This window comes from Diceros bicornis, chromosome 13 (genome assembly GCF_020826845.1).
Source record: "Diceros bicornis minor isolate mBicDic1 chromosome 13, mDicBic1.mat.cur, whole genome shotgun sequence".
Taxonomy (NCBI): domain Eukaryota; kingdom Metazoa; phylum Chordata; class Mammalia; order Perissodactyla; family Rhinocerotidae; genus Diceros; species Diceros bicornis.
In genome coordinates, this window is record NC_080752.1 from 9,167,349 (window position 1) to 9,195,346 (window position 27,998).

Sequence of the window (27,998 nt, forward strand, 5' to 3'; positions counted from 1 at the left end):
AGCTGGGTCCTACCTTTGAGTGTCTGCAACACAAGCCCAAAATCCTGGGGAGAGGCAAAGGTGGCGCTATCCAGGGACAGCTGCTGCAGAGAACCTGAGGCCTTCAGTACAGAGCAGAGCAGTGGGGCTGGCTGGGCTCCTCGTGGAAATCCCATCTCCAACTGTTCCAGGCAGTTTTCTGGATATGGTAGGGAGAGAAGATTCCAGCTGGCCATCTACTTCACTCCCATTGCAGTTCTCATCCTGTCCTTAAGGGATTCACTAAAAAATCACTTATTCATCTGCTTGTCTTTGAATGCCGACTGTATGCTAGGCACTATGCTAGGTTGTGGGAACAGGGCACTAAATAGGAGGTTCCTCCCCCCCCAAAGCCCCAATAGATAGTTGTATGTCATAGATGCACATCCTTCCAGCTGCTATACGCGGGACGCGGCCCCAGCATAGCAGGAGATCTGAACCCTGGGCCGCCAGCAGCAGAGCGTGCGCACTTAACTGCTAAGCCACGGGGTTGGCCCCTAAATAGGAGATTTAGTCCTTGCCTTTATGGAGCTCTTAGTCCAGAAGGTTAGACTACTCAGACACAAGCAAATATAATAGAGTATGCAGAGTGGTGGGATAGGAGATGTAATAGAAACTAAGGGAACATACAGCAGGGAGACCCAATCTAGTCTAACAGTTCTGTTCTTGGTTCAGACCCCTTCTCTGGAGACTGATCTGCCATGGTCACTCCCTACTGGGCTGTGGTCTGGGCCCTGTCCAACCCATGGTTATCTTTAAGAACAGTAGACTCTAAAGAGGGAACAGATTCCAGATAAGACAGGAATGAGTGGTGGCAGGCCTGGATTAGAGGTCTTCACGCCTTCCCCACACAAATGTACCTGCACATTTGTGTGGAGACACACACATGCACACACAGTGCTTTACCTGGTATCTCCTCATCCCCAATTATGTGGCTAGGAGGCCCTGCATTCCCTGGCACAGCAGGGTTGTCCCTCTGGCTGGGGTGGTCGACACGAATAGAGAGGACCCGCAGCAGGGGTAGGGCTCGCACAATGGCACGTGTCAACTCCAGGATGGGCAGTGGTGAGAACAGGTCACTGAGATGCAGGGCGCGGAGGCGGCATCCAGCCTGGGCTGACAGGGCCCGCAGGCTGTCCAGCAGGCGGAAGATGTTAGAGCCCAGGCCTATGGCAGGAAAGAGATTAGGTCAGTCATGTGGGAGTGTCAGCAGGAGTAACATTCAGAGACAACTCCAGATATTTCTATTGATAACTACCAAATTTCTCAAGCTTTGGATCAGATTACTTAAAAATAATTTGTCTCAACTATTGATCCATTGTCTTGCTTTTTCCTCAAGTAACCAGCAAACTGATGGCTACCTTACTGGGCTGTGCCCTAAAGCGTCAGTCAGGGCAGAGTCACAAAACAAAAAATAGGATGTGGTGGGGCAGCATGTGCCTGCCAGCTAAATGACAGGCCCAGACAGCAGCAGGTCTCTGGACTTTTCCTATAGGTTGTGGGGAACATCAGAAAACTAGGCAGGAGAATGACAATGACCCAATAAGGAATCTTTAAAAGATTCATTGGGTGAGAATGGGGCAGAAAAAGATAACCATATCCCACAGAAGGGAATAAGATCCAGAAAGGTGAGGGCAGCTGCTTAATGTCATAAAGCAAATAATTCCTTGGAACTCACTCCCTTATCTCCCCTTGGACTTAGCAGGCTCCTATTGATTCATTCAACTAAACCTTACCTAGCCCCTAGTAAATATGTTTTTGTGGTAGACAGTAGTGAGCAGAAGATAATTGTTCCTGCCCATATGGCCTGATAACAGCAAAAATGTGATGGTAACTGGGGAAGTAGAGTACTATGGAAGTACAGAGGATGGGTACTTAACACCCAGTCCAACTTCCATCAGTAAAGTCTTTCTAGCTGAGTCCTCAAGAACATAAAGGAGACAGGCTAAAAGGAGGGAGAAGAGTGATTGGCAGAGACCCCTTATAAATGCAGAGAGAACTCAGCATATATAAAGGCCTGAAGGAGGAAGGGTGGCAGGTTCCAATAACTGAAAAATATTCAGTGTGGCTGGTATGTAAAGTATGAGGGGGAAAGTGTTCAAGATACAACTATACAGGTAAGCAGGGGTGAGAACATGAATGACCCTGTGAGTACAATTAAGCAGTATGGTGACAGGAAGCCATTGAAGGGTTTTTAAAATGAATGACAGATTTGCATTTTTGAAAAAATGCTTGGGCTGCAGTATAGACAATGGATTATATGGTGAGTATGGAGTCAGGAAGAACTGTTGAAATGATGAATCCAGGTGACAGATAATGGCAGCCTGAATTAAGAATGTGGAGACAGAAATAAATGGATTTGAGAGAGAGATTGTAAAGACAGGACCTGGTAACTAAATATATATGGAGTAAGAAAGAATCCAGGTTCCTCTTGGGCATCTAAGTTACCTGTGATGTCACTGACTGAAAACAGGAGGAGGATCAGTATAGAAGGAAGGAGATGCATTCAGGTTGAGGAGTTTGTGGTTTATGAAGTGGTGATATCTAGTAGTCAGCTGGATAAATGGGTCTGGAATTCAGGAGAAAGATCTGGGCTAATGTCATAGAACGGGGAGCCTTCAGCGTAGTTGGCCTTTGAAACCAAAGGAATGGACAAAATTGTCTGGGAAGCACGTGTAAAGTGGAAGAGCTCTGAGCTCTGAGGAACTCTGAACATCAAAAGATAAGAGAAGGGGCCGGCCTGGTGGCGCAAGCGGTTGGGTGCGCGCACTCCGCTGCGGCGGCCCGGGGTTCGCTGGTTCGGATCCCGGGCGCGCACCGAAGTACTGCTTGGTAAGCCATGCTGTGGCGGCGTCCCATATAAAGTGGAGGAAGATAGGCACCGATGTTAGCCCAGGGCCGTCTTCCTCAGCAAAAAAAAAAAGAGGAGGATTGGCGGATGTTAGCTCAGGGCTGATCTCCTCACAAAAAAAAAAAAAAAAAAAAAAAAAGATAAGAGAAGTAGGGCTGGCCCCATGGCTTAGCCGTTAAGTGCGCGCACTCCACTACTGGTGGCCCGGGTTCGGATCCTGGGCGCGCACCGACTCCCTGCTTGTCCGGCCATGCTGAGGCCACATCCCACATACAGCAACTAGAAGGATGTGCAGCTATGACATACAACTATCTACTGCGGCTTTGGGGGAAAAAAGGAGGAGGATTGGCAATAGATGTTAGCTCAGAGCCGGTCTTCCTCAGCAAAAAGAGGATTAGCACGGATGTTAGCTCAGGGCTGATCTTCCTCACACACACAAAAAAAGAGAAGTAATGTCCAGAGACGGGAGGAAAAAATCAGAAGATTTTGAGGTAGCAGAAATGAGAGTGTCTCATGAAGAAGACACTGTTTAATAGCAGCAAATGCTGCCAAGAATTAATGAGGGGGATGAGGACTGAAAAGTATATATTGGACTTAGCAACAAGGAGGACCTTGGTGACCTAGGTCCTCAATGCAGTAGTGGGGGTGTAAGCGAGGCTGGAGGGGGCTGTGAGTGAGAGAAGAGAGAGCACAGTGACTGTTAAGGTTGTCTATGAAGGACAGGAGAGAATAGGACAGTGGTTAATACGGGATAGAGGGAGGTGGTGGTAGTTTTTGGTGGGTACCTGATTTAATGTTTAAATGTTGGTGGAGGAGAGACAGTGGAGGGAAGGGAGGCAGCAGTAAGTAGTGGTAGAAAAGCATGGATTCTGGAGCCAGATTGCCTGGATTTGAATCCTGGCTCTACAATTTACTAGCTAGGTTATCCTGGGCAAGTCACTTGACCTCATAAGGTTGTTGTAAGGGTTAAATTAGTTAATAGAATGAGAATACTTAAAATATGCCAGGTACATATTAAGCAGTATATAAAAGTTAGCTCTTATTACTAAGGCATTTGAGAAACAAGCTTTCCTAAGAAGGTGCAAGAGTATGGATCCAGAGCACAGGTAGAAGAGTTCCCCTTAGATGACAGCGAACTCTTCCATTGTGGTGAAGGAGGAAAGGATGAGTGCAAATGGCAGAGAGTTTATAGGTTGATTAACGTTAAGTTGAAGGAGTTCATGTATGACGGCTTCTATTTTCTCTGTGAAGTAGGAGTAGGAGGTAAGGTCATCTACTAAGAAAGAAAAAGAGGAAGGGTTTGGAAGTGGTAGAGTAGGAATGGGAGCTGATATGTGATTTTTCTCTAGCAGTGCTCAGCAACCTAGGCAGATCAGCTGGATTTAGCCAGAGTTGAAGTTTGGCTAGCTGGGCACAGCCAGGTGAGAAAGAACTGAGGAATGGTTTGCAGGTTGCTGGTATAAAAAAAAAAAAAAATGTGTCCCACACCTTGCATGGCTGCTTTGCTATGACTGGTGGGATTCAACCTCAGCCCTGGCTGGGCCTGCATACACTATACTGCTCCCACCTGCCCTTGGATTGCCTACCATATCTAAAATGTACTTTCTTCAGGTTCTCGCTGCCCCTCAGGAACCCCTGCTTCCAACTATAAATCAAGCCTGTAGACCTCATGTTCCTCTTCCCTAGCACCAACAGTCTGCCACTATTTCATGTGTGTGCCTTCTGCCTCCCTGTGAGGCAGGTAGGGCCACATCTCCAGCTTCCTGATCATACCCCCTAGTCCCCTCCACAGGATTGGGCACACAGCTGGTGCTGTTGGGAGACCCAACTGCTGCCCCTCCAGGGCACTCACCATTATAGGAGAGTGTGAGGCTCTCCAGAGACACCCAGGAGCTCAGCAGGTGGCACAGTGTCAGAGCCGCCTCTGTGGAGAGCGGAACTGTGAATAGCTCCAAGGTGGAAATGCTGCGGAATCGCTGGGAGGCCTCCAGTGCTGGAAGCCCCAGGCAGCTGGGATCTGATCCATCCAAAGCTCCACAAGCCACTTCTCCTATCTCCATCTCTTCCCCATCCTCCTTCTCACCAGCCACAATGAAAACAAAGTCATACAGGTCTTCAGACTCTGTACCAGGCCCCTGACGGGTGCGAGCACCCTTCTTCCCTGCAGCTCGCTTGAAACGCTTTAGGGGCTTAGGCTGTGGGGCTGAGCTAGCTGGAGCCCGTTTAGATGAGGATGTGGAAGAGGAGGGAGAGGCAGAGGAAGTGGTGGCTGGAGCAGAGGGTGGCCGCTTGGTGCCAGGAGCCTCATGGGAAGTGGCTGGAGGGTGCAGCTCCCTCTTAGGGTCTGTCCCGCCTGCTGTCAGGCTCTCCTGTGTGCTCCGGCGTGTTACCCGAGTGGCAGGTGCAGCTCTGGCCGTCTGCTTGGCTTCGCTCTTCCGCCGGGAGGCCATCAGGGCTGCAGCACATCGCTCAGCAGCATCCCGGCGAGGCCGGCGTGAGCCCAGCAAGAGGGATCCTTCATCTCGGGATGGGGCCCGGCCTCGGGAGGCTTCTCCACAGAGGCGACAGGGTGGGCCACCAGGGCCTGGCTGCCAGAAGCCAGCACTCATGGTGAGAATAAGGATGAAAAGGGCTGACTCAGGCACAGGCCAGGAGTACAGCGACACCTGGCTGACGGCCCCATGGTGAATAAGCTGATGCAACAGCTGCCGAAGTGACTGCTGAGCAGCCACATCAGAGAACAGCAAGTGGCGGAACTTAAGGGTGTGTAGGGAACTGGCCAGGGTCTCCAGAACCCTGCGGTTGGGCTCAGCCACCAGCTCGGTTGCACCCTGCAGCATGTTGCAGATGGTGAGCTGCCGGACATGGCGGGAGCTATGCAGAAGAGGCGAGAAGCGCTGATCACAAAGACGCCTGTCAGAAGACACATCAATGGTCCCACGTAGAACATGGGAAAAAAAGGCCTCCATAAACTTGGCTCGCCAGCAGGTCACACTCTGAAAGCAGAGAACATGCCAGACAACTGTGATACTAAGAGTGCTACCCATGGAACTGTCATCATCCCAGTTTCCTCCCTTCCAATGGCTATTTACTGAGCCAGGCAACATTCTAAATAATTTATATAAATTCATTTAATCCTGACATTTTTGAGGTTTGTATTACTATTAGCCCCATTTTACAGGTAAGAAATCAAAAAAACAGTAGAAAGGATCAATGAAACAAAGAGCTGGTTCTTTGAGAAGACAAACAAAATTGACAAACCCTTAGCCAGAATCACCAAGAAAAAAATAGAGAAAGCTCAAATAAATAAAATTAGAAATGAAAAAGGTGAAATTACAACAGATACCACAGAAATAGAAAAGATTATAAGAGAATACTATGAAATACTATATGCCAACAAATTGGACAATGTAGAAGAAATGGCTAAGTTCTTAGACTCATACAACCTCCCAAAACTGAATCAAGAAGCAATAGAGAACCTGAATACACTGATCACAAGTAAAGAGATTGAAACAATAATCAAAAACCTCCCAAAAAATAAAAGTCCAGGACCAGATGGCTTCTCTGGAGAATTTTACCAAACATTCAAAGAAGATTTAATACCTATCCTTCTCAAACTATTCCAAAAAATAGAGGAAGATGGAACACTTCCCAGTACGTTCTGTGGGGCCAACATCACCCTGATCCCAAGCCAGATAAAGACAATACTAAGAAGGAAAACTACAGGGGGCCCCGTGGCATAGTGGTTAAGTGCCTGTGCTCTGCTGCTGGTGGCCCGGATTTGGATCCCAGGCGTGCACCGATGCACTGCTTGTCAGGCCATGCTGTGGCAGCATCCCATATAAAGTGGAGGAAGATAGGCGCAGATGTTAGCCCAGGGCCAGTCTTCCCCAGCAAAAAGAGGAGGATTGGCATGGATGTTAGCTCAGGGCTCACACACACACCCACCCACCCACCCCTACAGACCAATATCCCTGACGAACATAGATGCAAAAATCCTCAACAAAATATTGGCAAACTGAATACAGCAATACATTAAAAAGATCATACACCATGATCAAGTGGGATTTATACCAGGGACACAGGGATGGTTCAACATCCGCAAATCAATCAATGTGATATACCACTTTAACAAAATGAATAAAAACCATATGATCATCTACAACAGATGCAGAGAAGGCATTTGACAAGATCCAACATCCATTTATGATAAAAACTCTCAACAAAATGGGTATAGAAGGAAAGTGCCTTAACATAATAAAGGCTATATATGACAAACCTATAGCCAACATCATATTCAATGGGGAAAAACTGAAAGCCATCCTTCTGAAAACAGGAACAAGACAAGGCTGCCCACTCTCACCACTCTTATTCAACATAGTACTGGAGGTTCTGGCCAGAGCAATTAGGCAAGAAAAAGGAATCCAAATAGGCAATGAAGAAGTGAAACTCGCTGTTTGCAGATGACATGATCTTATATATAGAAAACCCTAAAGAATCCATTGGAAAACTATTAGAAATAATCAACAACTACAGCAAAGTTGCAGGGGACAAAATCAACTTACAGAAATCAGTTGCATTTCTATATACCAACAATGAACTAACAGAGAACTCAAGAAGACAATCCCATTCACAATTGCAACAAAAAGAATAAAATATCTAGGAATAAATTTAACCAAGGAAGTGAAAGACCTATATAATGAAAACTATAAGATATTATTGAGTGAAATAAATGATGACAAAGAAATGGAAAAATGTTCCATGCACTTGGATTGGAAGAATAAACGTTGTTAAAATGTCCATACTACCTAAAGCAATCTACAGATTCAGTGCAATCCCAATCAGAATCCCAATGACATTCTTCATGGATATAGAACAAAGAATACTAAAATTCATATGGGGCAACAAAAGACCCCGAATAGCTAAAGCAATCCTGAGGAAAAAGAACAAAGCTGGAGGCATCATGATCCCTGACTTCAAAACACACTACAAAGCGATAGTATTTAAAACAGCATGGTACTGGTACAAAAACAGACACACAGATCAATGGAACAGAACTGAAAGCCCAGAAATAAAACCACATCTAGGGGCAGCTAATCTTTGACAAAGGAGCTAAGAACATACAGTGGAGAAAGGAAAGTCTCTTCAATAAATGGTGCTGGGAAAATGGGACAGCCACTTGCAAAAGAATGAAAGTAGACCATCTTCTTTCACCATGCACAAAAATTAACTCAAAATGGATCAACGACCTGAAGGTGAGACCTGAAACTATAAAACTCCTGAAGGAAAATATAGCTGGTACACTATTTGTCATCAGCCATAAAGAGATCTCGAATTCCATGTCTACTCAGACAAGGGAGACAAAAGAAAAAATAAACAAGTGGGACTTCATCAGATTAAAGAGCTTCTACAAGGCAAATGAAACCAGGATCAAAATGAATAGACAACCCACCAGCTGGGAAAAAATATTTGCAAACCATATACCCGACAAGGGATTAATCTCCATAATATATAAAGAAATCACACAACTGAACAACAACAAAAAAAACAACCCGATGAAAAAATGGGCAGAGAAAATGAACAGACACTTCCCCAGGAAGATATACAGATGGCCAATAGGCACATGAAAAGATGCTCAACATCACTAATCATCAGGGAAATGCAAATCAAAACCACACTAAGATATCATCTTACACCTGTTAGAATGGCTATAATCACCAAGACAAAAAACAAATGCTGGAGTGGCTGTGGAGAAATGGGAACCCTAATCCACTGCTGGTGGGAATGCAAAATGGTGCAGCCTTTATGGACAACAGTATGCAGATTCCTCAAAAAATTAAAAATAGAAATACCTTATGATCCAGCTATCCCACTACTGGGAATCTACCCAACGAACCTGAAATCAACAATCCAAAGAGGCTTATGCACCCCTATGTTCATCGCAGCATTATTCACTATAGCCAAGACATGGAAGCAACCCAAGTGTTCCTCAACTGATGATTGGCTAAAGAAGATGTGGTATATATATACCATGGAATACTACTCAGCCATAAACAAAGACAAAGTTGTCCCATTTGCAACAACGTGGATGGACCGGGAGGGTATTATGTTAAGCAAAATAAGCCAGAAAGAGAAGGACAAACACTGCATGATTTCACTCATGTGGAAGATAAACCAACACACATAACTGTTTAGTGGGTACCAGGGGCAAGGGGGTGGAAATTTCTGGAGAGCAGGGACAAAATCTAAGATTTGTTTGTTTTCTCCAAGGCAATAGTTATTTGCTTTGATGGATATGAGACTTCATATCAGACTATTCTGATATATTTAGAAGAACTCTGAATGCAAAGGATTTTCAACCTTGGGTGCAAGTCAGAATTTACCGTAGAGCTTTTCTTTTTTCTGAAATTCATATACCAGGTACCCAGACTTGGTGATTTCTGTTACAGCTGAGATAAGGTCCATGCATCTTTATTTTTTAAACCTCCCCCAGATGACTCTGATGTTTATCAGAGATGAGGAATTACTGCTACCTACCCCAAAAGCACACATTGAGACAGACTTCCCTAAGTCCCCATTCTGTCCAAATGTGCAATAGGAAGTCTGCTGACTTTGATACAGGTGCCAGGTCTGCCACTATATTCTGGACCTCTTTCTTCATCTGTAAAATGTGGATTATATCACCTGCTTCACAGGTTTTTTGTGAAGATCAAATGAGACAGTGCAAATTAAAGCACTTTGTAAACTGCAAAATAAAAATCTTACTGCTGCTGCTGCTAAAGATAATAATTAGCCCAGATGGGCAATGTGAAATAGACTTGATAGAGGCAGAACCTGTTAAGCAGGGTGCTTATTCAGCTTGAAGCAAAGGTAGACTGAAGTTCCCCAAGACTAAAAGTAAGACACTTCTCTTTGATACTTACCCCACCTCCATGCATTCTCTCACACCAGAGTGACCCTCAATTTATATCTGAGGTTCTTGGCAGGAGCTGGGCCTCTATTGTTCTCAGGCAAAAGTGTCATTCCCTTTGCCCTAGCTCTTCCCCAAGACTCTGCTGTGGTAGTAATTAGGAATGACTTCATGCTTGAGCTAACTTCATGGCAGCAACAAGAGAGAAGGGCCTCTCTCACCAGCAGTAGTGTGGGGGCATTAGGGGTGCAGGAAAAAATACCTGGCAACCAAATCTCTACTGAGCCTCAAATGGAAGCAGGAAGGGTATTCCCGAATCCTTCAAATCCTACCTCACTAGCACTTTTCCTACACGTTTGCTGGCCCATGCTCACAGCTTTGGAAAACACTTGCAGGTAACCCTGGCAAGACTTCAGCTTCACAAGTGAGATAATCATATGGTTATTATAAGATCTGGGTCTAAAATATGGACAAAGATGTGAACCAAGATATTGGGGCTGTTTCTGACCATAAGGCATGTGGAATATGTAGTTTAGAAAACTAAATACTGGGCTTTTTCAGACATTTTATTGGTTGATGAAGACAATGGGAGAGAATATTTGAAACTGGAACACCCTAGATGTGGTAAGTGCAGTGGGAGTAGTGGTTAGGAGCACTCCAGAGCCAGACTGCCTCAACTTAAATCCTGGGTCTGCCATTCATGAACTGTAACCTTAAGCAAGTCACTTTACCTCTTTCTGCCTCAGTTTCATCATTTGTAAGGTGAGGAATGACTATACCTACATCGAGTTGTGGGGATTAAATGAGTATGTAAAGTTAGTCATGACAACTATCTCAATGGCTTCTTTCTCACGAGTTAATGCATGAGCAGACGGCAGTTCACTGCATTTTATTCCATCACCACCTTTTAAAGAATTGATGCTAAAACTTCAAAGCTGACAAATACCTGAGAGATCTAGTCCAAGCCACTCATTTTGTGGACTTGTAAACTGCAGCTCAGACAATGCAAAGTGATTAAATACTTTCTTTTGGGGTGAGAGTAGGGGAAACGAGGCACCACTAAAGAGGTGAAATGACATTTGCCTACCAACACAATCCTTGGCCCATCCACAACGGGCTGGCAGCTCAGGCACTGGTGGGGGAGGGAGTATGTGTACAAACTAGGAAGGGCTAAATATTTTCTTGTACTAAACTGTTACAGCCTGTGAATGTTCATAAACTATATATTGTCCACTGTTATTTTTCTGATAACATATTGTTTGTGGAAAGATAAGCAAATCAAAGGTCATATGTAAAACAACTCTTTGGAGTGCATATGTATATGTGAATAGCTATAGATATTTGTTTTTATAATGCTGACACAATTCTGAGCAGTTTCAAATGTTGGGCTTTTGTAACATTATACCACCATGTCATTAAACATTCTTACCACAATGTATTTAAATATGTTCAGAATATGACTTTATTAATATTTTGAAAATATGGATGTACTATATTTAATAATTCCTGTATTGAATATTTAAATTGTTTCTAGCTTTTTTATATTAAACTTTGCTGTAATGAACATCTGGAAATAAATCTTCAAGAGTATCTCAAATTTTATATACTATAAATTCTAAGTAGAATTTCTAGTCAAAGAATTTGAATATTTTAAAGACTCTTAACAATTATCACCAGATTGCCCACCAAGAAAGTTATAACATTTCGGCTCCCACCAATAGCATATTAAAATGCAAGCTTCACCCACCCCTGGAATTACCTTTTAAAACAAAACCAAATCAAAACAAGACTTTACTAATTTAAGAGGTACAATTTTACTTCCCCATTTTTTATCTTGAGATTGAACATTTTTCACTTTATTAGAGATTTTTGTATATTTTGTGACTTGTCCAAATCTTTACTCATTTTATGCTACTGGGAAGTTCACCTGTGTCTTATTCTCTGTATCCCTTTATTTTGCAAATATTGTTGCAAACATTCTTTCCCACTTAACGTACCTTTTAAATTGTGTTTATAGTGTTGGGATTTTATATGGCCAAATATGTCCATATTTTCTTTTTTTGTGGTGGTTCTGCTCATTTAATAATTAGCACTCTCCACCCTGAGATTAGATAACCAGTCACCTTTATTCTTTTTTTAGTTGTTTTGTGCTTTTACTTTTTACAATTTAATCTTTAATCCATATAGAAATTATTTGAGTATATTGTAAAGCGAGGCTCTAACTTTATTTTTTCCATATGGTTAACCAATTACTAGATAACCATTTATTGAATAATCCTTCATTTCCCCACTGCTTTGTCTCCAGAATATTTTATTCTACAGATCTCTTAATACATTCACACTGGTACTACACAGTTTGAAATATTATTACTTAGTAAGCAATCAGGGGATCTGTTTATCTTGCTCACCATTGTATCCCTAGAACCTAGCATAGTGCCTGAAACTGAACAGGCACTCAATAAGTGTTTTAAATTATGAATGAAGTGAAGGTTACTGTCATGCAGAAGTAGGAGGCAGAAGACACCCTCTGGAATGGATACGCTCCAAGTCAGGACTTCTGTCTAGGTGGCTGTTAGGCCACCAAGCCTGGGGCTTCCTAAATGTCCTGAAATGCTCTGAGACAAGATAACATTCTTTTCCAGGAAGCTTGAGATAACGTTGGGAAAAAAGACGTCTCCAAGAGAAAGATCTCCATCACCTGCTAGTCAACCATACTGCTTGGGAAACAATGGGACAAAGTGAATCTCACGTTTCTTTAAAAGTTGCCGGAAGCTGTTACTGTTCTCTAATATTCTTGCATCCACTTCTCTTTCTCATAAGGCCTAACTCATGTACATAGTGCCTGAAGATTCTGTTGGGCCTCAGTGTCAAGACACTGAACTCCAGGGGTTGCGTCCAGATCTGGAAGTGAAAAAGCTCAAGGAAAGGAGCTGAATGTTACTGAATCCAGTGCATCCCCAGAAATCAAATCTCTGATTCCTGATATGTTTCCTCGTCATTTGGCCTCAGTCACCATATAAAGCCCAATTCAAATACTATTTCCTAGCAAAGACTTTCTTGCTCCCTTCTCCCTCAGCTTCCTTGCTTCTCTCTATCACACCACTTCTACCATACATGATGTATTTGCAGATTTCCCCACTAAACTGGTAGTTCCTCAAGATTAAGGACTGTGTCTGTACTCCCAATATCTAGCATAAGAACTGGTGTGTAGTAAGTTTTAGTAAATGTTTATTGAACACAACCTGTTCTGTCACCTAATTATGGAGCAGCAAAAGAAATTCTGGTTAAATGAGAGTTCCAGTGAGTTATATCTGAATCAATGAATAATAGAATATCAGGGCTAAAAGGAGTCATCTTGTCCAACCTCTTACAATGTTTAATTTCCTCTAAAATAGCCTTGTGTCAAGTAGTAGTTATCCAATGTTCCAAGTAGTATCCAAGTGTTCTGTTTGAACACTTAGTGATAGGAAGCGTATTACCTCTGGAATTAGCTTGTTTCATCACCAATAAGCTCAGAGTTTAAAAGTTCTAATTCAGTTTAGCAAAAATTTATCCTCCTTTAGCTTCCACCCAGAACAAGTCTATTAATCCCTCTTTCGTGTGAAACCATTCAAATATTTCAAGACAGTTCATGTCCCCCCAGTCTTCTCTTTTTCAGGAAAAACATCTCCAGTCTTCCAAATGTGACTCACATGATGTGGCTTTGACTTCTTTCTCCATACTCCAGGGGTAGCCTGACCACTGCAGAGCCAGGGAGGTCTATCATCCCCCTTGTCCTTCAGCCTATATCATAGTTACATTAGTTCACACAGCTCAGGGTACAGTTATTATACAAGTGGCTTCAGCACAGTGTCGACTAAACCCCTTAATCTTTTTTATACAAGCTGCTTCTAAGCCAGACCCCTCCAGCCCCTACCCTGAGGTCATGCAATTGGAATTTCTTAGACTCAAGTGAAGAGAGTTGGTTTATTCTGTTAAATTTCATCTTGTTAGGTTTGACCATTGCTTCAGCCCTGTCAAGACCTCTATGAATCCTGGTTCTGCCATCCATTGTGATCACTACCTTTCCCTGTTTTGTGTTACCTACAAACACGGTGAGCAAGCAAGTCAGTGAAAAATGCCAAATGGGAAAGAACCTTGTGACAAGCCATCAGAGCCCTCCTCCCAAATTCATTCCATCCCTGCCCCTGTACTTTACCAGTAACCAGCTTGTGTTTGTGTGCTATTCCTGCTTTCACTGTGCAAAGTCAGGCCAGAGTTCTACCTAGTGCCTTAACTTACTTCCAAACTGGAAGGCCTTGTCTTCATCAGCTCATCCCATAGTCGGCGCCAGATGGCCTGAGTGGAGAGGCCTGTAGGGAGAAATATCACATTTACTTGGCTGCTCCTTGACCATGAGTGAAGTATATCAGCCTTTTAACGCTGTCCTTCTCTGGGTTCACAGGAGCAATATGGCAGAGTGGTAATGAGCAGTGGCTCTGAAGACACACTGCCCGGGTTTAAATATCAGCAAACCACACTCTAGCTGTGTCATTTTGGGCAAGTAAATTTTTCTGTACCTCAGTTAATAATAGCTATTTCACAGAGTTGTTGAAAATATTAAATGAGTTTCTCCAGATAAAGGGCCTAGGATAGTGCTTGGCACATCAGGAGTAGTTAGATAAATGTTAGCTGTTAACAGATATACCCAACGAGGGGTTTGGGAAGCAGCCTGGTAAAATAGAAAAACCAAGACTCAGAAGATCTGGGTTCTAGTCTGGCTTTCCTATTAGCTGTGGCCTCACTTTTATTAATATAATAGAGATCATATCCTTGTGTTTCATAGGACACTGAGGAATCAGATGAGAAAGTAGGTGTGAGGGTACTTTTTGAAAAGCATGAAGTTCTATGCAGGTATCAGGTGTAATATTTACCTCAAGAACATCACGGTGCCTTGCTTACAATCACTGACTGAGAAAGAGACAGAAAGACACTCACCTTTCTTGAGGGCAGTTTCCTCAATCCTCTCCAAGTAATATATATTGAGCAGAGGTAAGATGCTTTGAAGTATTGGGCCTGGGAGGGCTACAAAAACCAAAACACAAAATTTACTTTTATCTCCCAGGATTCCAAGCATTATTTATCCTAGTGGAAAGGAAAACAGAAGGGCAGACTTCTCATTTGACAAATTGAACCTGTGGAAGCTAACCGAAGTCCAATTCAAACTCTGGTCCACTTATCTTCAGCCACATAGTCGGCAGCTGGAATTTCAGGGGCATGCACATCTTCAAGGGTGAGATAATCCCACAGAGCAAGCTGATATGCTCATTTAGGAGCTGGTCAGTTCACTTCTACCCAAGCATAATGAACCATTCTGCATTTATTTATTTATTTTTGAGGAAGACTGGCCCTGTGCTAACATGTTGCCAATCTTCCTCTTTTTTTTTTTTCTTTTTTCTCCCCAAAGCCCCAGTACACAGTCGTGTATCACAGTAGTAGAGTTGTAGCTCTTCCGTATGGGATGCCGCCTTAGCATGGATTGATGAGCGGTGAGTAGGTCTGCACCCAGGATCTGAACCGAGAAACCCTGGGGCCGACGAAGCAGAATGGGCAAACTTAACCGTTATGCCACCGGGCTGGTCCCAACCATTCTGCATTTAAAAGGTCCTATTGAATATGTGTGATAAAAAAGTCCTTCATAATCTAGGACCTACTAACTTCTCCAGCTCCCTGCTTTGCCTCCTATACTTCAGCCACTTCTTTCATTTATCTAACACGTTATGCTGCTTTCTGCCTCTGTGCCTTTGTCACGCTGTTGTCTCCACCAGGAATGTCCTTGCCACTTTCAGCAAATCAACTACTCATCTTTCAAGTATCACATGCCCTTTATTAAGCCTTTCCTGAATTCCCTTCCCACTCTTCCAGACTGGCCACTTCCATCCTTTGGGCCCCCACTATACCCTGAACTAGAACTTTCCTATAAAGAATAGAAATAATTAGGCTCTATACTCTAAATTCAATATATCTTAAAAAGAAAACCTGCTCTTGCTGACTTCTCTAGATCTGAGAGCCATTATAGTATTGTGGCTAAACGGTTTAGTCTCTAGAGTTGGACAAAACTGGGTGAAATACTGATTGTATCAATTAATTGTGAATCCTTGGGCAAATTAACATCTTTAAGCCTCAGTTTCCTCAATTTTAAAATGGAGATAATAATAACTACCTCATAACATTGTTGTGAAAACTATAATCTTTTTTTAAGACCATGCCTGGCCATAATAAGCTCACTAAATGTTGTCTATTATTCTTATCCTGTCATTACATCTCTGTCCTGCCAAGAACAAGTGTAAGATCTTGGAATATCTTGGAGTAAGGAAAATCTTTCCAAACTTCCATTCCAGGATCTCCTTTTATCTTGTGGAATAACTGAATCTTGATATCCAAGAGTCTAGTACATTTCTTTGTACATAGTAGGTACTCAATGTACCTGCTGAATGAAAACATTAATTCCCTATGCTATTACACTAATGTAGGCTCTCTACTGCATTCAAGATAAAGTCCAAGTTCCATATCCTGGCATTCAAGGTATAACATACCTTGGGCCAGCCCCGTGGCTTAGCGGTTAAGTGCACGCGCTCCGCTACTGGCAGCCCGGGGTTCGGATTCCGAGCGTGCACCGACGCACCGCTTCTCCAGCCATGCTGAGGCCGCATCCCACATACAGCAACTAGAAGGATGTGCAGCTATGACATACAACTATCTACTGGGGCTTTGGGGGAAAAATAAATAAAACAAAAAAAAGGTATAACACACCTAGTCTACTTAAGTTTCCTCATTGTACCTTTTCCTGCTGCCTCTACTCACTTTCCCTCACTCTTTCCCTACACAAAGCAACGCTAGTCCACTACCTCCAGGAAGCCCTTCCTGGCTGTTAGCCCTCGCTGAGACCTTCCTCCAAAATAGCACTGCTTAGCAGGCCTCTTACTTGGCCCTTCTAAGAGGCCTAACTTGATTCAACTTGATTCAGCTTTTTTTGTGTGACTGTTTACCTGGGCTAGGCCCATAGACGCTCTTCCTCCTCTGCCCCTCCAATCTGCTTCCCTCTGTTTAGCCATCCTCTCTCACAGTCACAGGGATTCTCATCCCCTATTATCCACAAACTCCTCCTTTCTCCATTCTTAAGCCAAGCTCTTCCCTGCTTCTTTCCAGTCTACACCTTTAATGCTTCCCCTTTGCAGCTTGGGGCCTCCACACCCAGTCCTCTTCCCTTCTAGCCAGGTTTAGCATCCTAAAAGCTCCAGGCTGACACAGTCAGATCCTCTCTGCCTTCTTCTACATTCCCCAAGACTTTTCTGAGCCCCTTGCTCAACTCCACTGAGACTTTTCTCCCATTCCCCATGGCTCAGCCTGACCCTTCTCAGCTGGTGGCATAAGGCCTCCACAATCCCCTCCCCACACCAGGCCTGAGAACTTCTAACCACTACGGGAAGATACTTGGGCCTCTTCCAATTGGTGCCCCACCCTCACCTCCCCAAAGGCCTTCCCACATCCCTGGGCCTCCTTAACAACTCTCCACAGCCTTGGGGCTTATTTCTGGAGGCCCAACTCCCCAAACTCCAGGGCCTTTTCTCCACATCTGCCTCCTCACTGGGGGGTATAATCCAACCCCCCCCCCATCCCACCATCTCAAGCTCTCACTCCCTACCTTACCAGGGCCTTCCTCCTGGCAGTCACCACCACCACTCCTGAGGCCTTCTCTAGAACCGACCCCCTTGACCAAGGCTTAGGGCCTCCTCTCCTGCCACCCCTTCCTCCTTCCCGGGCCTCGGACTTGGCGATTTCCTCACCCAACTTCAGCCCTGGCCTCCGGACCCCACCCCCTCACACCACCAGTCAGGCCTAAGGCCTCCCTTGTCCCCTGTACGGCCAGGCCAACCCCCAGAGCCCTCACTTTCCTCTCTCACTCCTCACAACGCCGACTCGTTTTCCTCATCAGCTGCCAGGCTGCGACCAGCGGTACCCACCCCACAGCCCGGCCTCCTCGTGCCCATCCGGCTGCAGGCGCCTCTCCTCCGTTACGGCCGCCCCGGCACGCCGCGCTGCCAGGCCCACCGGCCGGGCTAGTCCGTTCGCCCTCCCGGCCCCTCATCCCGGCGCCCCGGGGCCGCCCGCCTTTGCTGCTCAGCCTGGTGCCCTCACCAAGGCCCGGCCCTCCGGTCCCGGGCGGCCTCAGGCCTGGGGCCTCCTTTCACTCCCACTCGGACCAAGGCCTTCTAGCGGCGACGCGCCCCCTCCCAGCCCGGGCTCCCCAGGCCGTCGCCCCGCCTGGGGCCTCCTCGGCCCTTCCCGCCTGTCCGTCATTCGAGCCTCGCTCAATTGCTGACCTGCTCCCGGCCTCCCTTCACCCGCTCTCGGGACCTTCCCCGCCTCTCAGGCTAATCCGAGGGGCCTCCAGCGCTCCCTGCCCTGCCTGTCAGCCCGTCGCTCAATCAGTTTGGCACCCGAGGCCCGGGTCAGCAGTTCGCTCCCTTCAGCCTCGGCGCCCCGAGCCTTTCGGCCTCTCCCCAAGCCCCATTCCCTCGATCTCCAATCCACCGGGCTACCCTTGCCCATCGGCCTGCCCTCCGGCGTCTCGGCACCGTGGTTTGCCAGGCCGATGCCGGAGGCCCCGCGCCGGCCGTCAGGTTAGGTGGCCCTGGGCCTGGCCTCCTTGCCTTAGGCCGGGCCTCCCAACCTCGGCCCCCGCCCCCAAGCAGCAGCTCCATCCCTGCCCGTCGGCTCGACATCCGAGACACCTCAGCCCGGCCCAGCCCGAGTGTCAGTTCGGTGCCCTCGGCCTGGCCCATCAGTCCAGCCTCTGTCACCCGGGCCCTGCCTGCTTCGCCCCCGACCGGGCCTCCTGGCCTCGCCCCCTGCGCCCCTCAGCCAGGCCGCGCTGCGGGTCCACCTGCCGGTTTGGTCCCCGACTTGACTCAGCCCAGCCCGCTCAGTCACAGAATTCATGCTGCGACTCGACAGTCGGGCTTCCAGTGCCCCGGGCTGGGCCTTGCCCCGGGCCTCCCGGCCTCGCCCCCCGCGCCCCCCGGCCGCTGGGCCGCCTCCGCTCGTTGCCAGAGGTAGCCCCTCACCCAGCGACTTACCCCACACCCCGCTCTCCAGAACCCCCATATGGGCGCTCACCGCCCGCCCGCACAGCTCGAACAGGGCGGGGGGAGCGCTGGGGCCCGAGGCCGAGCTCTTCGCTGGCGCCGCCTCCCGGGACGTGGCCTCCATGGTCGTTGCCGCCGCTACCTCACAGAACCAGCAACTCCGGGCGCGCCAGGCCTCGGGCGCCGCCATCTTGGGGAGGTGCGCGAGCCCGAGAGTGGCACCCGCGGGCCGCCATCTTGAAAAGGTCAGTAGTTAGGACGGTTCCATCAGCGATGTGGGTAAGAATGGGAACTGCACTAAAGGAATTTCGAATAAATCTACATACTTCCCAAGTCTCTTAGAAGCTAATATTTGAAATAAACTCTTAGATCAGTTTATTTGGGTCTTCCGTGACTAAGGAGACACTTCTTAGCAAATCCTCCTCAGGTGCAAATAGCAGCTACCCCTATCCCCTGCCTATGGACGGTAGTACATGCCAATCGGAGCGTATGTTCGCGACTACGACGAGTCTGCCGCACTTCCGGCCAGATTGCCGGATATCCGCTGAGTGACCCTTACAAGTCCTTCTTGATCCTGAAGTGGAATAGGTGCCGCTGTTGCTGCTTGTGTTGAATCCAGAACCGTAGCCGGACATGGGGCTGGAGGACGAGCGAAATATGCTGGCTGGGTCGGGAGATCCCAAGGAGGTAAGGCGAGACGATCGACTGGACCTTCTTCACTGCCCTGCGGCTCAGGACCTAGCCCGCCAAAACCCGCCCGGGGCCCTCTTGGCCCTGGTTGCCCCCCTAGAGTTTGCAGGGTCAGGAGAGGTGGTTCCCTCGACCCTTCCCCAGAATTCATCGAGTGACCTTGGGCAAGTAGATGACTAGTCTTTTTCTGGGCCTCAGCTTTCCGGTTCTGTGAATAGGGTGAAGGTTTCACGAGGGCGAAAATGCTGTGTCGACTGAGCTTTTGTAAAAATAGTAGTTATATTTTTAGTCAATTAGGTGTCATGAGTCCCTGGTTTGAGGAGCAAGCTGACCAAACTTAGCCCTTCACTCAGGTCAGGAATCCCTGCCACATCTTCTATGGAGGTTCTGGAGATCTGGCCTTACACTAGTTTCTGTGAAAAAGTGGTTTCTTTTTCTTTGAGGGTGGGGGGAAGTATCTCTGGAGACAATGTAGAAATGTGAAGTATAATTCTGTGATGAAAGAAGGAGCTCTTTCTCAGAGTGAGAATGCCGATATAAGAATAATTATTTATTGGGCCGGCCCCATGACTTAGTGGTTAAGTGCGCGTGCTCCGCTGCTGGCGGCCCGGGGTTCCGATCCCGGCCGGCACCGACGCACCGCTTCTCCGGCCATGCTGAGGCCGCGTCCCACATACAGCAACTAGAAGGATGTACAGCTATGACATACAACTATCTACTGGGGCTTTGGGGGAAAAAATAAATAAAAGAAATTTATAAAAAATAAAAAAATAATTAAAAAAGGAATATTTATTTATTGACTGCTTACTATTCCAAGTGCTTTATATGTGCTAATTCATTTAAGCCACACAATAGTCATAGGAGATAAGTATTAGGTACTATTACTGTTGCCATTTTACAGGTGAGGAAACAAGCATAGAGAGGTTAAATATCTTGTCTAAGGACACACAGCTAATAACTCATGGAGCCAGGAATTGAACCCAAGCAGCATGGTTCCACAGCCAAGACTTAGCCACAATGCTGCACAGCTTGACTACAGAAGCCAGCTAGCTGTTTGTTTCTAATTACATTTCCTGTCTATATCTTTGTTCTTTGGTCACTTTGGGGCAGCTATTCTGGGCTTATGGGTTCAGAATAGTTGGAAACTAGTTTATCTCTTAATTTTTCCTAGTCTTATTTTCCGAAAGAGGACAAGAAAGAAGGGGAGCCAATCTCAGGAAGTTCAGCAGAAAGTATACCAGAAAATTCAGTGGCCTAACCACAGCAGTAGATGAGAAAAGAAAATAAATAGGTAGTCAATTTTAAAATTAAGAAAACTGAGGTCTTTTATGGAGAACATATACCTTTTAGAGATTAAGTCTTTTTATTTAGCGTGACCTTGGTTTTTCTCATTGACTGGAAATTTTACATGAAGTAGTCCATATTCAGACTTGATCTGGATTTGTTTTTCCAAAACATGCCATGATACTTTTGACATAAAATTATCAAAGACACAAAATCATCAGTGTAGTAGTACTGCTAATAGAGAAATGATATAAAGGTCTTCTAGGATACTAATTTCTAGTTTCTAACTCAGGCAGCATGTGATTTCAGTTTTTTGGAAAACCTTTTTCAGTATGAATTTTTTTAAAAGAGCAAGGTTAAGAAGCTATTTAGGGCAGGCCCAGTGGTATAGTGGTTAAGTCCGCGAGCTCCACCTCGGTGGCCTGGGGTTCGCAGGTTCAGATCCTGGGTGGTGACCTGCATGTCGCTTGTCAAGCCATGCTGTGGCGGCGTCCCACATATAAAGTAGAGGAAGATGGGCACGGATATTAGCCCAGGGCCAGTCTTCCTCAGCAAAAAGAGGAGGATTGGCAACAGATGTTAGCTCAGGGCTAATCTTCCTCACCAGAAAAAAAAAAGAAAAGAAGAGAGAGAAAAACCTTATTTAATGAAAAACTAGCATTTACGTCCTGAATAACATCTTCAGTTTAGAAGAAATCTTTGCCGATTGTGAGAATAAATAGCCTAGGTTACAGTTGAACCTGCCCTACCCCTTACTCCCAGCTTTCATGAACTTTGGTCCCTTCCCTGAAGGGGCATGGTAGAGTAGGAGGCAGACTGTGTTGGAATTTTGAAAACATAATGAGGGATTGCTGAGCTAGTTCAGCTAATGAAAAATTTCCCTGTATACCTTTTCTTTCCCTTCTCCCAAATGTGGATACGTGCATGCACAGGCAGGCAAACACCTTGCTTTTGACAGATTGAGATACTGATCAGACTCTACTATGCCCCAGATGAAGACTATGCTAATGCTTGCACAAGAAATTTTTTTTATACTGCTCCCTTTGGAAGAAAGGAAACTAAGTTTGAGGTTGTGTACTTGAATCAGAAGTAAATAGGTAGGGCCTGGTGTTTCCAAGCTTGTGATTGGAGTAGACTTTGTGAATGTAGATCTTTTGTGCACTTATATTGATAGTCTACTTAGAGTCTTGGGAGTTTGGCAAGCCAAAAGCAAAGCAGTGACTGTAACCATCTTTAGTTAAGCTCTGGCTTAAGAAGAGTTTAGGTTTGGTCGCTTTCATATTCCCAATTCAAGTTCAGAGTCTAGAAAAAAATGTTAGTTTTCCCCCTAACTTGGTTTGGGATGTAAGGACTAAATTTAGCTGTTTCTTTCTTTTTTTTTTTTTTTTGTGAGGAAGATCAGCCCTGAGCTAACATCCATGCTAATCCTCCTCCTTTTGCCGAGGAAGACCTGCTCTGAGCTAACATCTATTGCCAGTCCTCCTCCTTTTTTTCCCCAAAGCCCCAGTGGATAGTTGTATGTCATAGTTGCACATCCTTCTAGTTGCTTTATGTGGGACACGGTGTCAGCATGGCCCAACAAGCGTGCGTCGGTGCACGCCCAGGATCTGAACCCGGGCTGCCAGTAGCAGAGCGTGCACACTTAACCGCTAGCCGCTAAGCCATAGGCCGGCCCTAAACTGGAAGCTCCTTAAGGGGCTGTTGTGATTAATCAAATTATTACAGATATGAAAGTGCTTTATAAACTTTAGAGTGTTGTACACATTTTAGGTTGTTGCTAATCAAAGTAGGATGATCTGTCCTTGTTGAAATGTACCCAGGATTTGTTTTAATCGGATATGATAAGGTTACAGACATGGAGACAACTGTATTTGAAAGAAAAGTTTATTACTTAGAGTTCCCAAGAGAAGAGGGCAGGCCTCACCACCCAGAGCCACCTGGGGAAGTACCTGGACCAGTCAGGAGCAGAAGGAGCAAGGGATACCAGACTCTTGGTTTCTGAGGGAAGGAATGAGTGAGGCAGGATAGGCAAACTCTAGCAATTTTAGGATTAGATAGTTTGAATAATTTTGGTGGGCTCTGGGCTATAGGAGTGGTCCCTGGTTGTTTGGTACTTGGCCCTGGGGTGATTAGGGCAGGGGCAATAATTGGTTTAGTGTAGGAGAGTTAGAAAAAGGAGGTGGTTGTGATAAGGGTTTGGGTTAGTTTGCATATGAAAGGCCTGCCCCCAGGCAAGTTGTTTGCTATCTCTAGAAATTAGCCAGCCCTGCAAGGGGCTGTCTCTCCAGGATAAGCGAGGCCCCTAAAATGTCAAAGCATCATAAAATACAGAAAATTTAAAAACATGATTAATACAGTGTCTATCCTCAGTAATTACAACATCAGTATGATTGGGAATATATGTCATAAAACTGCTGCTGACATTAATTTTGTTTTCCTTTTGTAGGAGGAAGAGGAGGAGGAGGAATTAGTGGTAAGAACTGTCTCAGGTTTGGAAACATCTCAGTAAAAGGAAGTTTGAGCTTCATGAAACTCTAAGGGAATTTTAAGGAGTCTTTACTTGACACCTTGGAGAGAATGGGAATGGAAAAAGCCTTTAATACTTCTTTCCTGTGCAGTGGAGTGTTTGGGGGTGTGGGCCTGGGAGCTGAGTCTTTTCTGGGTTTGGGGCTCCTCCACTCGTGGTCTCAGGGAGCAGAGCAACATCTTGAGGGCCTGGCACTCAATCATCTGCTATCTGTGTTTAATAAAGAATTCTGGAAGGAATTTTTCTTAGATGGTCCTTCTCCATGTTAACACTGCCCTTTCTAGCTGGGCAGCTGGGGTGCATAGGCCTGGCTGTTAGACAAGAGGAGTTGAAATTCACTGACAGTATATATCCTAAAATGCTGTGTTAATAAGTAAGGCCTCCTGTAGATCTACTTCAAGTTTGGCCAGGTTTCCTTTACCACCTTGTTTTTCAGATAGGACTGAGGCTTTCAGTGCATACTGGCAACCTTGGAAGGCAGGAATGTGAAACTTTTCCCTACTACTTAGCATCAGAATTGAATGGGAGACCCCATTTTGCCATTTCTGGCGGCAGTGTGGCTCTGCCAGCTGGCCTTCTGCACGGTAATTCAGAGGCAGCACCTTGGTTTGGTGGTTGTATTAATCAAAGCATATGGTTTGTGGGTCTCCTCCTAAAGTCTCCATTTTGGTTTTTTTCTGTGTTTCTCCTCCAGGATCCCCTAACAACAGTGAGAGAGCAATGCGAGCAGATGGAGAAATGTGTAAAGGCTCGGGAGCGGCTAGAGCTCTGTGATGAGCGTGTATCCTCTAGGTCACAGACAGAGGAGGATTGCACGGAGGAGCTCTTTGACTTCTTGCATGCAAGGGACCACTGCGTAAGTCAGCCTAAAGTCAGGAAGGGGAAAGCTTACAGTGGCCAGGGAAGACTTGGTGCTGACATCCTTTCCATCCCAGTGGCAGATCTATCAATAAGAATTTTTTCTTTTCTTTTTTTTTTTTTGCTGAGGAAGATTTGCCCTGAGCTAACATCTGTTGCCAATCTTCCTCTTTTTGCTTGAGGAAGATTGACCCTGAGATAACATCTGTGCCAGTCTTCCTCTATTTTGTATGTGGGTCACTGCCACAGCATGGCTGCTGACAAGTGGTGTAGGTCTGCCCCCGGGAACTGAACCCAGGCCTCTGAAGCAGAGTATGCTGAACTTAACCACTAGGCCACGGGGCCAGCCCCATCATCAGTAAGCATTTACTGTGGCCCAGTATATGTTAGCTACAGTACTGAGCACTTTACATAAATAATCTTACCTAGTTCTACTACTTTCACTGGAGATAGGTATCATTATCCCCCTTTTACAGGTAAGAAACTGAGGCTCAGAGAAGAGAAATGATGCCCTGATTTGCACTGCTAAACAGTGGGGAAGCTGGATTTTGTACTTTTAAGTAACAGGCTATTCTTTCAAATAATTTATATCCTCCAGTGTGTCTTGTGCATAATAGTTGGTCCAAAACATTTTTTTTTTTTTTTAAGTAAACTTGTGTTTGAGGCTCTTACATATAACAGTAAGATATTTTAAATAAATTACAGGGTAGGCAAAGTTTGATATGGTTGCTTATGTTAAAACTGATTGGGTAGATAATAAGCATATGAAAAGGTGCGCAACACCAGTGAGAGGGGCCTGGTGGTGTAGCAGTTAAGTTCACACACGTTCCACTTTGGCAGCCCAGGTTCGCCGGTTCAGATCCTGGGCACTGACCTACTCACCACTCATCAAGCCATGCTGAGGTGGTGTCCCACATAGAAGAACTAGAAGGACCTACAACTAGGATATACAACTATGTTCTGGGGGCTTTGGGGAGAAAAAAGAGAAAAAGAGGAAGATTGGCAACAGATGTTAGCTCAGGGCCAATCTTCCTCAAAAAAAAAAAGAAAACACCACAGTGAGATACCACTTCACACCCACTAGGATGGCTTTAATCAAAAAGACAGGGAGAGGGCCGGCCCCGTGGCTTAGTGGTTAAGTGCACGCGCTCTGCTGCTGGTGGCCCGGGTTCGGATCCGGGCGTGCACCGACACACCGCTTCTCCGGCCATGCTGAGGCCGCGTTCCACATAACAGCAACTAGAAGGATGTGCAGCTATGACATACAACTATCTACTGGGGCTTTGGGGGGGAAAAATAAATAAATAAAAATCTTTAAAAAAAGATAGGGAGAAATGGGTGAAGGGGTCAAAAGGTAAAAAGAAAAACAAACAAACAAATAAATAAAAATAACAAAAAACCTTTTCTTCTTTCCCCGAAAAGAAAAAAAACTAGTTAATGATTTCCACTCAACCAACTTTCATTGTTTATACTTCAGCAATCCCAATATAGGTATTTTGTTTTAATTCTGTAATATATAGTGCAAACACACAAACGCACGTGCAGACACACACATACACACACACCCCTATTAAACACATTGTGACAATTAAGGAAGTTTTTTTATAAAGATAGGAAAATCTAGCTGAAAGCCTATGCCTAGAAATAACGATGTTTTCTTGTATATACCATCAGATATTTAAACAAAAATGAAATAATAATAAACACATTTACATATAAAATATTATAAATGGAGGCATTGTATTCCTTTCCATTGATGTATATTCAATTTATTTCATCCATCTGGTTTACATACAATTATTCATATATCGTTTGTTTTTTTAAACATGAGTTGAGTGGAAAGAGGGAAGTTTTATATACAAAATATGCATATACAACTCTATATCAAAAAAAAGTTAAGTGTTAGCGATGTGGAGAAACTGGAAGCCTCATACACTGATGGGAATGTGAATGGATGCAGCCCTGTGGAAAACAGTCTGGCAGTTCTTCAAAAGGTTAAACAGAGAGTTAACATATGGCCCAGCAATTCTACTCCTTGGTATGTACCCAAGAGAAATGAAAACATATGTCTACACCAAAACTTGTACACAATATTCTTAGAAGCATTGTTCATAATAACCAAAAAGTGGAAACAACATAAATGTCCATATCTGATAAATGGATAAATAAAATGTGATAGATCCATTTAATGGAACATTATTTGGCAATAAAAAGAAATCAAGCACTTTACTCAAAAAAATTAAACATACAATTACCATATGATCCAGCAATTCCACTTCTGGAGATATATCCAAATGAATTGAGACTGTTCAGGAACTTGAACATCTGTTCAAGTTGTGCATGGATGTTCATAGCAGCATTCACAGTAGCCAAAAGGTGGACGCAACCTAGTGTCTACTGATGGGTGGATGAATAAACAAAAATGTATATACATACAATGAGATATTATTGAGCCTTAAAAAGGAAGGAAACTAGGACACATGGTACAACGTGTGTGAACCTTGAAGACATGCTAAGTGAAATAAACCAATCACAAAAGGACAAATATATCATTCTATTTATGTGAGGTACCTAGAGTAGTCAAATTCATAGAGACAGAAAGTAGAATGGTGGTTGCCAGAGGCTGAGGGGAGGGGGAAATGGGGAATTATTTAATGGATACAGAGTTTCAGTTTGGGAAAATGAAAAAGTTCTGGAGATTGATGGTTGTAGGACAATGTGAATTAATGCAACAGAAATGTATAGTTAAAAATGGTTAAACTGGTAAATTTTATGTTATTTAAATACTTTTATGAGCCAAGCACTGGGTTAAGATCTGGGAGTGAGACAGGCATGTTCCTTTCCTTCGCTGAGTTATGAGCCAGCAGAGGAGACAGAACAGTTAGTAAACTGGTAAGTGTCTTGGGTATAACCTCAGGATGGCCTTCACTGACCCTCCTATTTAAAGCTGCTGTGCCCTCCCCCCATTTTATTTTCCTCATAGCATTTATCACTATCAGAAGTTACTTCATGTGTATGTTAATTTCTCTCATTATTCTCTAAGTTCCATAAGAGACAGATATTGTCTTGTTTATCATTGTAACTCAGCACCTAGAACAGTACCTGGCATATAGTAGATGTTTCATAAATATTTGTTGAATTAATAAGCACCATGATATGTGAGATATAAGTTTCTGTGGGGAAGACAGGATGAACAGATTTGTGTGAGGATAAGAGCTTGTTTAGAGAAGGCTTGCAGGAAATGACATGTAAACTTAAGTTCTAAAGGAAAATAAACGCTGAAAAAAGTGGGAAAGAGAGTTCCAGTTAGAAGGGAGATAGTATTCAGGTAACCGAAGGGAGTTCACAAGGGCTCCAGAGGAGTGTAGGGGTGAGAAGGGAAGTGGTGAGAGAAGAGACAGTACTGTTCTAGGTCACGAAGGACGTCGTAAGCTGTGACATTAAAGCTGCCAGTTGATGACATCTTTTCTTTCCCCCATCTAGGTGGCCCACAAACTCTTTAACAACTTGAAATAAATGTGCAGACTCATTCACCCCAGCCTTCATCACCTGGGCATCAGGATACTTCCTATGGTTTTGAACATGCCATTTGTTTCTTATTTGTGTACTGTAAGTTCATGTGAACCTCATGGATTTTGGCTTCAGCCAGTAGCTTCTATGTAATTAGCCGTGATTCCATGTTAATAAAGTCCAGTGATCTGCAGACCTGCCTCCCGTCCTTTAATTAGATTT

General features: G+C 44.8%; 2 protein-coding genes across 7 annotated transcripts in view; one reads left to right on the plus strand and one right to left on the minus strand.

Annotated features, from left to right (window-relative positions):
• Positions 1-19,293, minus strand: part of LRRC41 (leucine rich repeat containing 41) — a 21,252-nt gene extending 1,959 nt beyond the window's left edge. The window contains exons 1-6 of one of the 4 annotated variants that reach the window (XM_058552306.1): positions 18,899-19,286; positions 14,757-14,843; positions 14,061-14,131; positions 4,722-5,865; positions 925-1,185; positions 14-178 (exon numbers count right to left, since the gene is read on the minus strand). In XM_058552306.1, the coding sequence (XP_058408289.1) occupies positions 14-178; positions 925-1,185; positions 4,722-5,865; positions 14,061-14,131; positions 14,757-14,843; positions 18,899-19,097 (1,927 nt within the window). In that variant the 5' untranslated portion in view covers positions 19,098-19,286. Of the gene's footprint in view, positions 1-13; positions 179-924; positions 1,186-4,721; positions 5,866-14,060; positions 14,132-14,756; positions 14,844-16,354; positions 17,210-17,722; positions 18,310-18,898 lie in introns of those variants that run through there. The other 3 variants (XM_058552309.1, XM_058552308.1, XM_058552307.1) reach the window with 3 other exon arrangements.
• Positions 19,294-19,452: 159 nt separating this feature from the next.
• On the plus strand, positions 19,453-27,969 carry LOC131412584 (cytochrome b-c1 complex subunit 6, mitochondrial). Of its 3 annotated transcripts, none has more exons than XM_058552318.1 (4): positions 19,453-19,594; positions 23,328-23,354; positions 24,103-24,264; positions 24,743-25,274. In XM_058552318.1, exons 1-4 carry the CDS (start codon positions 19,541-19,543, stop codon positions 24,752-24,754), a joined length of 255 nt encoding a protein of 84 aa, XP_058408301.1. In that variant the 5' UTR covers positions 19,453-19,540; the 3' UTR covers positions 24,755-25,274. The 3 variants fall into 3 exon arrangements, with proteins under 3 accessions (XP_058408301.1, XP_058408299.1, XP_058408300.1); XM_058552316.1 differs by lacking the exon at positions 24,743-25,274 and adding an exon at positions 27,750-27,969 and having other exon boundaries at positions 19,459-19,594; XM_058552317.1 differs by lacking the exons at positions 19,453-19,594; positions 23,328-23,354; positions 24,743-25,274 and adding exons at positions 23,849-23,992; positions 27,750-27,969.
• Positions 27,970-27,998: the final 29 nt, after the last annotated feature.